Raw genomic sequence first — 14,304 nt, 5'->3', positions numbered from 1 at the left:
TACCCAACTTCCTCTGATCTATTGACATACTTTATTTAAAAATCAAGTCTAAAAAATATTTTCTGCGCCGTACTTGTCATAAATTATACATTTGCAAGCCTCTTTTGAATCGTTGTTTTGATTTGATTGATCACTAATTAGAAGCCCTCAGACTTGTAAGCATTTAGGTAAACGAAGTGAAAATCTTCTGCAGTGAGTTATAGTCTTTGGGATTTTCCATACAGATTCTGGCATTGGCAGTATCAACATCCGGTGCCTGATTTTTAAATCCAGCCTCCATTTTTGTTCCCAATTTGATGTAGGTAGCTAACTAACTACCTGAAAAACAGGTCAAGAGCTCAGTGTTGTCATTTGCACCCACAATAAATGATGAGGTTATTAAAGCAACATTTCTCACACATGGAAAGGTGGCTGTGCCAGATATTGACATGACAAACAATTCCAAAATGTTTCCGACTCTCCCCACTATAGCCCCATCTGTATTGTTGTGTCTCTCTGCCTTGATGATACAAAATGTCTAAACTGTGCAACTTCAGAAAGAGAGAAAAAATTATAACTAAATATTTTTTTTCAATTTCTACAAATTGCCAAAAATCGTTTTTTCTATAAAATGATGTTATAATTTGAACATTCAGTTTCTTGTGACATTCCAGGGTAGAGCATTTTTGCATAGGACACAGCATCTGCTTCTATTCTGAGGCATCTGGGGATACTGACCTTAAAACTGAGACTTTTTTGTGAGTTGAAAAGCTTTTACTATGTGTAAGTTGTAATTATATAAACGTGCACATTGGAAAAAAAACTTTTCCTTTATATATTGTACTGGGGTTTTGTACATGCATTCGCTCAATTATTGTTCATGTAATTTAGCATATCATATCACATAGCATATCACAATCTTTAACTATCAACTGTTTTTCCCTGAGATATGATAGTAGATATCTTGGGCTTTATATGTTTAATTTTTTTAAAGAAGATTCCTAATAGTATTTCATTCATCGTTACTTATGAGTGATCTTTTTTTATGTTTATTTTCAGTTTCTCCACTTTAGTACAAAACTTGCTTAGTGGATGGATTATTTTTTTCTGCAATTGTTTTCCCCATGATTATTATGTATGCTCTCATTTATAATCTTATTGAAAATTATAATCACCGTTTTCAAAAGGCACATATGGAAGATTTCCCCTGTAAAATATGTTATAAAATGGCATCTGTTAATTGTTTGTCTTAAATGGGCAATAATACAACACCTATATGCAGACACAAATGAAACAGTTGAGAGCAGCTGACCTTTACTAGGTACCTCTGAATTCCTTATATTGGTTTGATGTCACTCGTTATTAACTTTTTTTATTTCTCGCTACAGAGGCCTCCATTTTCTTTTTAATAACGAAACATAACAGTTTGTACTAGAGGAGGTAGATTGAGTTTTGATTTTCTCTGTGATTTGAGCTGTTAAATAAACACCACAGGAGTGTAATAGTGTTGACCTCAGAAAAGTTTCCTTTTTTCTTTTTAAAGGATTCTTCTCAGCAAGGAACACTGTTATAATGAAGATTTTTATAGTTTCCTGCAGGGTATGACAAAGCTCTCTCTGAAGAGACGATCACTTTTTCTGTAGTTATTGTTGTATTAATGCAATTTTACAAAAGTTTTTTATATGGATGTGTTTTCTCTTCTATTACCATGCCTTAATTCTACCTAAATAATCATTTTAATCGTTGCCCACTTTAACTTGTAACTGGTTAGGATTTGGGGGAGAAAAGTTTGTTAGTTATACTTCACTGACTGATTTCTGAAATTACCGATGACTTTGTGTACATTTCTTAGTAATGTCTAAAAATGGTTGAGAAGTCAGAAGCCTCTGATGAAGAAGTTTATAGCGGCAGCCCATATTCAGATAATTCCAATTACTTTCCAAACTGATGCCCACAAAATTCCCAATGTTATGGCAGGGTAGGGTGACCAGACACCAAACATGAAAAATCGGGATTGTGGGTGGGGGGTAATGGGAGCCTATATTTAAAAAAGACCCAAAAATCAGGACTTTCCCTATAAAATCGGACGTCTGGTCACCCTATGGCAGGGGAGAAGAAAAAAGATTGCACTTACAAAGATTCCCAGTTTATACTTGATGCAAATAAGGGGAACAGAGGGAAACATTTCCCAAAGTGACAGGTTTCAGAGTAGCAGCCGTGTTAGTCTGTATTTGCAAAAAGAAAAGGAGTACTTGTGGCACCTTAGAGACTAACCAATTTATTTGAGCATAAGCTTTCGTGAGCTACAGCTCACTTCAGCTGTAGCTCACGAAAGCTTATGCTCAAATAAATTGGTTAGTCTCTAAAGTGCCACAAGTACTCCTTTTCTAGTTCCCAAAGTGTGAGACTTGCCCCTGGAGGGTGCTTGGAAGATGTATAAATTAAGATGGACAGGTCTTTATCACCAGTGCATGGTGAGGCTGATGGGCATTATTGGTTTCTTTTACCTGAAGTACTCAGTTTTCCAAAGTTAGGAAATGTAGCTTGAACCACCTTTCTACTCCCTTGATTCTGGGCCAGCCAATGGCTGAAATGAACCCAAGCATAACTTAAAGCAGGTGAAGGACTGCTGTGTGTTAGCCCTGTTGCAGTGATTCCACATGGACCACTGTGCCAGCTAAGGCTCAGGTAGAGCTTCATGCACGATTCCAACCTTTCCCTCAGCTATGGCACATCCCTGCAATGCCCCTGAGAGGGAATCTTAAGTGGCCACCACAGGACAGCGTTCTGGTTGCTAGTGCCAGGAATATATCTCATCATCCCATTTACTTGTACTCAGGGCTTAAATTCTCAGAAATTATTTCCCAGAGTCCCCTACCCCCTTCAGCTGTGGGGTGCCAGAGCTCATGGCTTCTGCCCTGTGGGGTGTGCGGATTTGAAAATATTTACCAGAGATCCTTTCCAGACAGCTCTGGATGAATTTAAGCTCTGCTTTTATTCCAGTTTTTAGTCATCTTGAACTCATCTCCTTACTTTTCTTGTACCAGCTTAGTCAGTTTTCAGTTCAAATGTACATCTGCACAAATATACCTTGAACTATCTGAATGTACAGAGGTGATAGCTGAAAAAACGCAGCTGCTCTGAGATTTTGAAAGCTCTCTCAGATCGTCTCAGAGGAAATAGAATGAATGCATTTCATTGCAAATTGCTGAAGCAGGGATTTTAAAATGTTCAGTGGTCTTCATTCTTTAATAGATGCACTTGGGATGAATGCATTACTGACTCATTTACACCTCTCACATGCACATTTTCTTCACCTGTTTACTTAATGTATGCCTATGGTTTGTTTCCTGTAGCCTTGATCGAAAGCAGCCTTGTATCTTAGTTACAGTATGTGAGCTTTTAAAAATTTTTCTTCACCTTTTATAATACAGCTGTGTGCTATGATAACTGACTGATAGCTTTCCCCTTCTGTTTTTAAAAATGTTAAGTATTAATGTGGAAGAGAGAAAAATAGCATAGATGCACCTTATGAATAATTATTGTTGCCGTGTTGGGATACATTCGATACTGCAGCACAAGCTAAATGGAAGAGAAAAGTTATAAAACTATTTTCAATGGACCAGTCTCATTAGTCTTCATGTTAGGTTTTGGGGCTTCAATTCTATGACTGTGCCGAGTATCCTCAGTTGCTACCAACTTCTTCAGTACTTTGTTTAGCTGTCAACTATTTTCAAACATCTCTGAAATGTCTTGCAGGAAGCACTTAATGTCTTGCAGAATTTGTGTCCTATTTGCATAATGCATACCTACAAGAAGAAGATCTGATCAAAAATGCAGATGTCACAAAGCTAGGAGGGGTTGCCAACACATTGGAGGATAGAGCTAAAATTCAGAGGGATCTTGATAAACTGGAGAACTGGGCTATAGATAACAAAATGAAATTCAGCAAAGACAAATGGAAGGTGCTACATTTAGGGAAGAAAAACAAAAATGCATAAATAGAAAATTGGGGACAACAGGCTTGGCAGCAGCATCACTGAGAAGGATCTGGGAGTTGCAGTGGATCACAAACTCAACATGAATCAGCAATGCAATGTTGTTGCGAAAAAAGCGAATGCAATTTTAGGTTGCATTAACAGAGGTATAGCATGCAAGCCATGGGAGGGGATAGTACTGCTTTACTCAGCACCGGTTAGGCCTCAGCTGGAGTACTGTGTCCAATTTTGGTTACCAACGTATAGAAAGGATGTAGAGAAACTGGAAAGGTACAAGTGACAAAGATGACCAAAGGGATGGAATGCAAGCCATCTGAACAAAGGCTGAAGGAACTGCTGGGTATGCTTAGTTTGGAAAAGAGGAGATTGGGGGGGGGTGTGATAGCGGTCTTCAAATACTCAAAAGGATGCCATAAAAAAGATGCAGAAAAGTTGTTCTCTTGCCACAGAGGGCAGGACAAGAGGCAAAGGGTTCAAAGTACATCATAATAGATTTAGATTAAATCTTAGGAAAAACTTCAGAAAAATAAGAACAGTAGGACATTGGAACAGACTGCCTAGGGAAGTCATGGAATCTCCTTCACAGGTGGTTTTCAAAAGGAGGTTGGACAGCCACCTGTCTTGGAGGTTTAGAAACAACAAACCCTGCACCTTGGCAGAGGGTTAGACTCGACAACCATTGTGGTCCCTTCTAACCCTATGGTTCTATAATGCGACCTACTCAAATAGTACAGAAAGCGATCTTTAATGCAAAACTTGTCTTAAATACCCTTGTCTTTCAGGCTAGCTTGTATGAATGAATTGTATATATGCTGTGTGTAGCCTATAGGATGGTTTAGGTTAAGAAATAAGTAGAAATTAGGTTTTGGGCCTAAGTTAGCCTAATTTTCCAGGGGTATGGAAAATTGAAGTTGCTAACATGAGAAAGTCTGAGATAAGTTGGAGTCAGTAAAGTGGGAAAATTAAAGTCAGCAAAGACATGACCCCAGGTTATGTTGTGGTTATGTTTTGATTATAACTGGTTTGAGCAAGGTTTTTAATGAGTGTTTTTGAAGATTGTGAATGTTTGATTAAAATACTATCTATAATGAAAACCTGGGAAGGACATTAGTGCAGATGTTTATTTAAATAATGTGTAATGTAAAGAACAAATAAGGAGGTGGTGGAAATATAATTATGGTAAGGTGTAGTTCAATGTTAATTGGTATTAGATTATAAAAGAAGTAGCCTTGGTAAATTGCAGAAGAGTTCTAATTAACATCAGACGGGTACGGTTAGGTTTCATGATTATAAGGCTGTACTTCATTCTATTGTCAGTGGACTGATCAGCCATTAATACACTATTTCATCTTTGAGTGTAAGTGATAATTGCATGCCTATTTGCTAAACTAATCATTTTTCTTTTGAATAAAGTTTAATTGTATCATTCAAAGTATCATCTAGCAGTCCTCTGCTAAATAAATTTTCTGTAACCGACCTAGAGTCTTGAACCTAAAAACTAAGTTGGTTTGTATCTTAATAGTGATATTAATTGGGAGCATTTCAACATAAGGTTGCAAAAGGTTACATATGGTGTGCCTACAAAGACCAGTACTGAATATATTTCCTTTACTCGACGTTGGGTGAGCCATCCTATAATTCTGAAAAATAACAGAATGATTAGTACTTCTAGATTACCTTTTCGGGTAGCTATCAGCAACGTTTCTCATGTAATAGCCATATCCCTCCCAAAGAACTGAGTACATTTCAGGTCCGGAACAACTATAGCAAAAGCTTGCTCTTCTCGTGAATGGACCTCAACAAGGAAGATGACTATCCACAAGAAGCATACCCAAACTTTTAAAAATTGGGTGACAACAGTCAGGCTCCTAAATCCACGTTTGGGAACCTAAATAAAAGTGGACTGATTTTCAGAGGTGGCAAGCACTTATAGTTCCCACTAAAGTCAGTAGGATTTGTGGAAGCTGGAACGTTTAGGGGGACATGGTGTGCATGGACTTTGGACTCTATTATTAAACACCAACTACTGAACATTTTGGTCTGTGTTGTTTTCATAAAATCTAATGACATTACCAATATTCATTACAATAATTCAACATGGAACTCCCTCAGAAGCTACAAGGTCTCTTTTAGAAGTCAGGTTTCAGAGTAGCAGCCGTGTTAGTCTGTATTCGCAAAAAGAAAAGGAGTACTTGTGGCACCTTAGAGACTAACCAATTTATTTGAGCATAAGCTTTCGTGAGCTATAGCTCACTTCATCGATATAGCTCACGAAAGCTTATGCTCAAATAAATTGGTTAGTCTCTAAGGTGCCACTAGTCCTCCTTTTCTTTTTAGAAGTCAATAATTTAGCAAATGTATTCTCTTTCACTGAGAGATGTCTGCCACTACATCACATTCACAGTCATTGTTTCCGCAGGAAATGTAGTTCCGTCGCTTGGAATGCAAGAATTATTTTACACTAGCATACGGTCAAGAGCAGTGATTGTAATACTTCGCGATACATGAAATATATTTGAGAGCAATAGTATCGTTAATCTGAAAGTGAGCTTGTGAATAAGGGTTTGAAATGTGTTGTAAGATAGGGCATCACAATGATAGCAGGGTTAATGTTGGAGATGGGGACTCTGATGGGTGAGTGTTGCCTTTATTTACTACTTTGCTTCGCTCATGATATTCTGATTTTTTTCAACTTTCACATGCTCTCTATTGCTGTCTTCCATTTTGCAGATTTGCCCTTATTCAAAATGACCTCCCATGACTTTGAGTAGGGCTGAAATTAGGCAAATTAGCAACGATGTTAACAGTGTCTATATGTGAAAGTGAGGCTGCCCCTGGGACTTGTCTACACAAACATTTATTTTGCAGCAAACTGGAGTATGAATTTATTCTGCTGTATAGTAACTGTTCACATGGACCCTGCTGGTGTGTGTTAATTTATTAATGCACTTTGATTGGTGCCACTTCAAAGAGGACGAAATCTAAGTTCATTAACAAACTGCTCATGCACGTCAGCAGGGTCCATGTGGATTGTTACTCCATGACAGGCTATTGCAAAGTAGAGTCACACCCCAGCATGCCATGAACTAATTGTTTGTGTAGAAAAGTGCCTACTAAAGGTGGCCACCAGCACTCATTGTTTTCCCTGGGATTGAAGTCACACTATCATCAAGGAAAATGGCTGCAGTTCTGTGGTTAGGGAGCCTTATAGAAAAGTGTGAGGAGACAGGAGAAGATAAGAAGCAGAAGAGAGACTGAGAAGCGGTAGAACTTAGAAGGAGATACAGAGATAGGCAGGAGGAAACTGGGCAGGGGAGCTGTATGGAGATGTGGGAGCAAGGCGGACTTAGAGGGATGCTGAGGATTGTGGAGCAGGAGGATGCAGAAGGGGAGTCGAGAAGACTGAAGGAAAGACAGGGATGTGGGGCTGCACTGAAAACTGAGGAGGAGAGAAGTATGGTGTGCAAGAGGGAGGCTGATGAGTTCAAGGGCTGCGAGGATGAAGGGACAGTGATAAAGAAGCCAAAGGAGAGGAATGAGAATGAACTCTCTCACCCCAGGGGTAGGAAAGAATAGGTGAAGCCCCTCTCTGAGCAGCCAGTTAGGAAGCCTGCATTTTTGCTACTTTTAGGGTTGAATTTAGAACTGGAAATGATCTCAGGGTGACTACTTCCTCCTACGGGCTCAAACAGCAGAAGGCAAAATTTTAACACAATAAATTTGTTGTTTTTAAATAATGATTTCTGAGTTCATCTTGTGATTGGAGGGGCAAAGTCTGACTTTTGACGGTTTAATGCTTGGGTTGGCTGAACACTTAAGCAGTCTTAATTCTAAGTTAACGATTTTCTTTTGTGAGAAAATTGACCTAAAAATATGATGAGTTACCACAGTGGAAGTAAAATACTATTCCTTAATTTTGTTAATGCCTGATGTAATTTTTTTTTACTTTGTAGACCTGCCACCGCCTCCAGTGCCACCTCCTGCTATTAAATCTCCTACTGCCCAGTCCAAGTCACAGCTGGAGGTGCGGCCTGTCATGTTGCCAAAACTCGCCTCTATAGAACCGAGAACAGACAGGTCCACGGAAAGAAAAGGAGTGAGCTACAAAGGGAGGGAAGGGGCAGATGGCAGACAGCATTCTGATGTGCGGACAAATTCAGGAGAGCGGAGAGAATTGCAGGAACAGCAAAATGATGGGAAACTGCGAGGAAACAAAGCAGCAAAGCGAGAAGGCACACAAGCAAAAACTCATCTTCTCCAAGGTGATTTTGACATGCATTGAGTTTAATGAAATATATACCATAGCTAAGCAGGAGGATCTGGTCCACAGACCTCCCGATCAAATTCACAGCAGGCCTGAGAAGTTAGGCCTGGTCGATGCTATATAAGTGCTGAAACTGGGGGTGCTGCCACAGCCCCTGACTTGAAGTGGTTCCCATCATATACAGGGTTTACAGTTTGGTTTAATGGCTCTCAGCACCCCCACTATACAAACTGTTCTACCACCCCTGCTACACTGTGGGGTTAGATTGAAGTAACTTGCCTTGCATCTAACTATCTGTGGAAGTGTCTTCACTTAAATGTGGCTCCTGCTGACATAAGTGCCTCTGTATGCCAATGTTGTAACACCACTTCCCCGCATGGCATAGAGTCACCTTCGACGTAATTAGGTTTATGCAGTACCAGTGTAGACACTGTGTTGCTTACATTGACTGCTACTGGCTATCAGGAGCCGTTCTACAATGCCCCACATGGGTAGTATGATCAATACAAGTGCTGTATGTGCATACCTTACGTATTACAGCTACACCTGGAGAGGCATTCTTGGAGTGCCTTATGGACATTTGTCACTTGTGTGATCTCCTCCTGCCTCTGCCCCAGTTTATTAAGGGAGTTCAGTGAGGCTCAGGTAACCCAGATATTTAGTAATAATACTGATGAATTGAAGGTTGACTCATTTTCACCTTACATTTATAAAGGAAAAAGGTGCAACCCAGATTTCAAAGACCACTTAGTCTTACTTTGATCCCCTTTAAAAAGTAGAACACTATAATGAAGATTAGACCAATAGAATGGGTTGAAGTTGTACAGGTTACAAATAGTAACCAGAATGATGTTACAAAAAAGGATCATGCTAGACCAACCTAATCTCTTATTTTATGGAGGTCAGTAAGGCTATCGATAAAGGGAGTTCATATGACAGTATCTATCTAGCCCTCAGGAAAGCTTTGGGCAAAGTATCAAGCAAACGCTTGATTCTTTCTTAGACTAGCTAGCCTGGATACAAAACAGGGGAATAGAAATTGGACAGTAAATTGGTTAAATGGGCACATAAGCAAGAGGTCATTGTAAATGGCAGTGGGTCACAATAAAGAGAAGTCATTAGAGGGTTACTTCAGGGGTTGGTTCTGGGGCTGTTGCTTTTCAATTTATGGATTAATGGCTTCGAGCAGGTGGCAAAATTTGCTGATGACAGTAAAACTGGAAACAATGTTAGTATTTAAGGGGCATCTCACCTTCAGAAACAGTTAAAAACATTAGGGCAGATGTCTGTGTGTTGATTTATAGATATGTACTTGAGTTCTAAAATCATAAGGCAGCCTACGTGTGACTGAGTAAGAAAATGAAATTTACTGACAATAAAAGGAATGGAAGCATTCAGGTTTGCAGTATCTATTACTGATTCTAATTATTATTTACTTAATAAAAATACTTAGCTCTGGTATACTGCTTTTCATCCATATATCTCAAAGCAAAATCAAAAATGAGGGATAAGGAATTTTAAGGCCAAAGATTTCCAAAATGCCAACTAATTTTGGGTGTGTCTGTTTTTCTGTGACCGACTTGAAACCAACCCAAAGGACCTGATTTTCAGAGGTTAACTTAGCAGCTGCACATCCTGTTGACTGTAGTGTAAGCCTAGTGCAGTGATTCCCAAAGTTTTTACTAAGGCAACCCACTCACTACGTTTTTCTTTTTTTGTGTGAGCAGGAGAGATTGGAGAGAGAGTCTGCCCCACACTCACCCAATAGCAGTGGCTCCTGTCCCATGGGGTTGGAATCAACATCCTGCTCCAGGCGTTGTGACCTAGTACCTGGGGTCACATGCTTGGCCTCCTGAGTTGTGGTGAAACTCTGTGTACCAGGTTACAATGTCCAGAGCGGGGAGCTAGGCCCAGTCCTGCAGGGTGAGTGCAAGGCAGTCTCACTGTCCAACCCTCATGGCCTCCCATCCTCCTCAGGCCAAGAGAAATGTGTGTTTGCCTAGGCCAGGGCCCAATGGTGGGTTAATCTGACCCTGGGCATGGCGACTCCTCTAGCGCCTTACCACAATCCACTGCTGGGACAGGACCCACCATTTGAGAAACAATGGTCTAATGGCTATGGAGAGAGGAGACCTGAAGTGCATTACTGAGTCTGCTACTGTTTGTAGGATCCTGGCCAAGTGACACAGGCCCAGATTAACAAATTTTTCCACTAAATTTGAGTGCCTACATTTTTGAATGTTGAGCTTGAGATATGGTGCGCCTGATTTTCAGAGGTGCTGAGTCCCCACAACTCCAGTAGAGCTCAAGGATGAATTGTCCCCTCCACTTCCAAGGTCATACCTGACAAATATACAGCAGAGGTTTTCTTCATTTCTCCATTTTCTGCTGGAATACAGAGCAGGGATCATAAGTTTCATGTCATAAGTGGACGTGAATCATGGATCACTCTTTCTGTTGCTTCTTTCTCTTCATTTCCATATTTCTAACCTCACTATTACCTTTTCTTCAATAACATGTTTTACTCTGTTATGGAAACAATTGTGAAGCAGTTCATACTGCTACCAGCCATCACTCTAAATCTCTGGGTGGCCATTTAAAAATTGCACACATTAAGTATGTATGCAGACTTTGCAGATGTACATTATACTAAAGCATATAAATGTACATAACAATGTATGTATTTCATTGCACAGAGGACATCTTACCATATTGTAGGCCTACGTTCCCAACATCAAATAATCCAAGAGATCCCAGTTCCTCCAGCTCTATGTCATCAAGAGGATCAGGAGGTAGACAAAGGGCAGATCAAACCAATATAGGCCGAAGAAATGCTGCAGAAATGCAAGTACTGGGAGCATATGACCAAGGAGAAGAAGAAGAAGAATTAGAGGTAACTGCAATGGCACTATTAACAATGCATATGATAGACCCTTGTCACTGGAAAATGATTTGCGGACCTAGATAGATAGCAAGGTGAAAGCACATTTCAAAAGTGGAAATATTTAACCTAGGAAAATTATTTTAATTGTTCATTAAACATAAGAACATAAGAATGGCCATACTGGTCAGACCAATGGTCCATCTAGCCCAGTATCCTGTCTTCTGACACTAGCCAATGCCAGATCCTTCAGAGGGAATGAACAGAACAGGGCAATCATCAAGTGATCCATCCCCTGTCGTCAAGTTGCAGCATCTGGCAGTAAGAGGCTCAGGGGTACTCGTAGCATGGGATTGCCTCCCTGACTATCTTGACTAATAGCCATTGATGGACCTATCCTCCATGAACTTATGTAGTTCTTTTTTTAACCCAGTTATAGTTATAGCCTTCACAATATCCCCTGGCAATGAGTTCCACAGATGGACTATGTGTTGTGTGAAGAAGTACTTCTTTTTGTTTGTTTTAAATGTGCTGCCTATTCATTTCATTGGATGACCCCTGGTTCTTATGTTATGTGAAGGGGTAAATAACACTTACTTTCTTCACACCATTCATGATTGTATAGACCTCTATCCCCCTGTGTTGTCTCTTTTCAAAGCTGAACAGTCCCAGTCTTTTTAATCGCTCTTCATTTGGAAGCTGTTCCATACCCTTAATAATTTTTGTTGCTCTTCTCTGTACATTGTTGTTATTCCCAACAAAATCCATCACAAAACCAAGCATTATAAGCAGAGGAAATTCAAAATAAAGGTTAAATTTAAAATAATACAAACATTTTCAGATATAGGGCACCCAAAACAACCTTAACTCTACCCTCTCATGACACATCTTAGAGTCTCTGGTCCTAGATTAGACTAAATAGATATTTAAAGACATATTATATATTTTGTTGTCATCCTCTAGTGTCAACCAAATCCCAGCCTTTATCTTAAAATTCATGCACAATAGCATGGTTATATGTTGTTTGTGGGTAAAAATCTCTAAGGCTAGAATGAAAATACTTTAAACAATAAAAGCAAGCTAACACCTAGCCAATTATTTTGATTTCTTACAGGAAACCGAAAGCTGAAGAGGACGAGAGATGTACTGTAACAGGCTTTGAAATCTAATCAGAAAAATATCACTTAAGATGCCTCGAGTCTGATGATGTTTGACGCCAGAAATAATGTTCAGTGCAATCAGAGTGTACAAACTTTCATTTTTATTCATGCCATCAGAACGCTAGCCTTTTTTTACTATTTCTTTTTAACCCCTTTTCATTATGAACAGCCCCTGACTATTGCATAACGCTAAGTGTATCACCTTCTTTCTGCCCAGAAGGCAGGTAACCTGCTCTTCCTGGTGTGGATACCAACTGTCACTTCAGGATTTGGACAGAAGAGGGTGCCAAAACCTGGGATTCCTAGTTTTCACCCTTCAGGCGGCACCAAGCCAGTTGATACGGCACCGGGTCAGTTGATAATCTTCTGTGTAATATAGCATTGATTAAAAATACTAAGTTGCATAAAGTGAAATTTGTGCAAAGGGTTCTTCTAATGTAGTGGCTTTACTATAGCCTGCAGTTCGTGCAAATGGTAACTTGCATTTCAAAATGGACTGTTCCTTTTATTTCCTGCCAGTTTCTCAATGACCCTTTGCAGCAGCAAAAGAATTACTTTTTAAAATGCAACTAGAAGCAACTTGGGGTAGGGTGGCTCATACTGTAAATATATACTCATTTTAAAGCCCCTGTGGTACTTTAATTTGTCTTCCCCATTTTCATCGTTCAAGTACATTCTTATTGAAAATGTCCTTTGGGATAGGCAGGAGCCAAGCCAGTAGGAACTCTGGTGGTCTAGTCATGGCATGAATAAGTCTATTAGAAACTTGTTCTAATTTTCAACTTAAATGACACTTATAAAAATAAGCAAAGAAAATGATGGACATTTTTAATAATAATTGGGTAAGGACATAGTTATTGTGACTGGCCCAAATCTCAGACCTCTACTCGTAATATCAATTCACCTTAAAGAAGTGCCACTTAAAGATGTTTTGTTTGATCTTGGGGTTTGTTTGTTTTGTAATGCACTGCTTTTTTTTTTTTTTGGTTTTAAAAGCACAATCACTAAACTTTATTTGTAAACCATTGTAACTATTAACCTTTTTTGTCTTATTGAAAAATGTTAAGAAGCATTTGTTTGGGACTTTTTTCATCTTTTTGTTAATGCTTTCTGTTTGTATTTGGAATATTTGAATGATGACAGATGGTAAAGTAACATACCCACACGTGGGCCATAAACAGAACACTTCTCACTTTTCCTGGACTTGGGGAACATTCTCAAGTTTGCTGTGGCCTATCTCAACATTGGATTTTCATAAAAGCTGAAATAGAGGCATTAGTTGTGTTGAATTTTGCCAAATGATGTCCTCTCTCTGTAGATTTTATCATCTTTTCTGTAATTATATGATTTCTTTGTCATTGGTGCTAATGGAAAATTGTGTGTTTGTTTATGGACAGCTATCAGGACTAGCCCCAATGGGAAAAAAAAAGAGTGTTTTGGTGTTTACCAAGGACTGAAATTTTTCATTTAGCTAATTTTTAAAAAAATGGTTACATAGAAAGGATGTGCAGTACTAAGGGAACAATCCATGTGATTAATGTTTTCATTATGTTCATGTAAGAAACCTCATATTTTAGCCATAATTTTGCATACTGAGGATCCAATAATCAGAAAGTAATTTTTGTCACATTATTTATTAAAAATGTTCTCAAATACAGCATCTTGTCTTGTAAAGTTTCTTGTTTTACTCAAAACTAACTTTTAGAGTCTGATTATGATATGATTTATATCAATATACTTGAGATATTATTCCACTGAAGTCAACAGGATCAAGCCCTTAGACTTTTGCATAATAACTTCTGATAATCATAAAGATGCAAATACTGGGTGCTTCATGAATATTTTAGCAGCTCTAATAGGGTAAACCATCACATCTCTAAAAGCATGCTAACTTCCAAAATGAGCTGAAGACAGAAGTCCAGTCCCTAACCCATGCACATATAACACTGTAGACCGGAGAAGTGAGACACATTTGTTGGGGGAGGATATGGATGTAAGAGTCTCCAAATTCAATGATAGGGA

The 14,304-nt window shown here is 39.0% G+C and overlaps 1 protein-coding gene across 5 annotated transcripts in view; it reads left to right on the top strand.

The window, feature by feature from the left end:
• Positions 1-13,889, top strand: part of ROBO1 (roundabout guidance receptor 1) — a 1,032,053-nt gene extending 1,018,164 nt beyond the window's left edge. For all 5 annotated transcript variants that reach the window (XM_074971626.1, XM_074971617.1, XM_074971599.1 and 2 more), the window contains 3 exons: positions 7,931-8,239; positions 10,938-11,134; positions 12,237-13,889. In XM_074971626.1, the coding sequence (XP_074827727.1) occupies positions 7,931-8,239; positions 10,938-11,134; positions 12,237-12,251 (521 nt within the window). In that variant the 3' untranslated portion in view covers positions 12,252-13,889. The remainder of the gene's footprint in view (positions 1-7,930; positions 8,240-10,937; positions 11,135-12,236) is intronic.
• Positions 13,890-14,304: the final 415 nt, after the last annotated feature.

This window comes from Natator depressus, chromosome 1 (genome assembly GCF_965152275.1).
Source record: "Natator depressus isolate rNatDep1 chromosome 1, rNatDep2.hap1, whole genome shotgun sequence".
NCBI classification, from domain to species: domain Eukaryota; kingdom Metazoa; phylum Chordata; order Testudines; family Cheloniidae; genus Natator; species Natator depressus.
The sequence above is the reverse complement of the archived record's forward strand: the minus strand, read 5'-3'. Positions and strand labels throughout refer to the sequence as shown.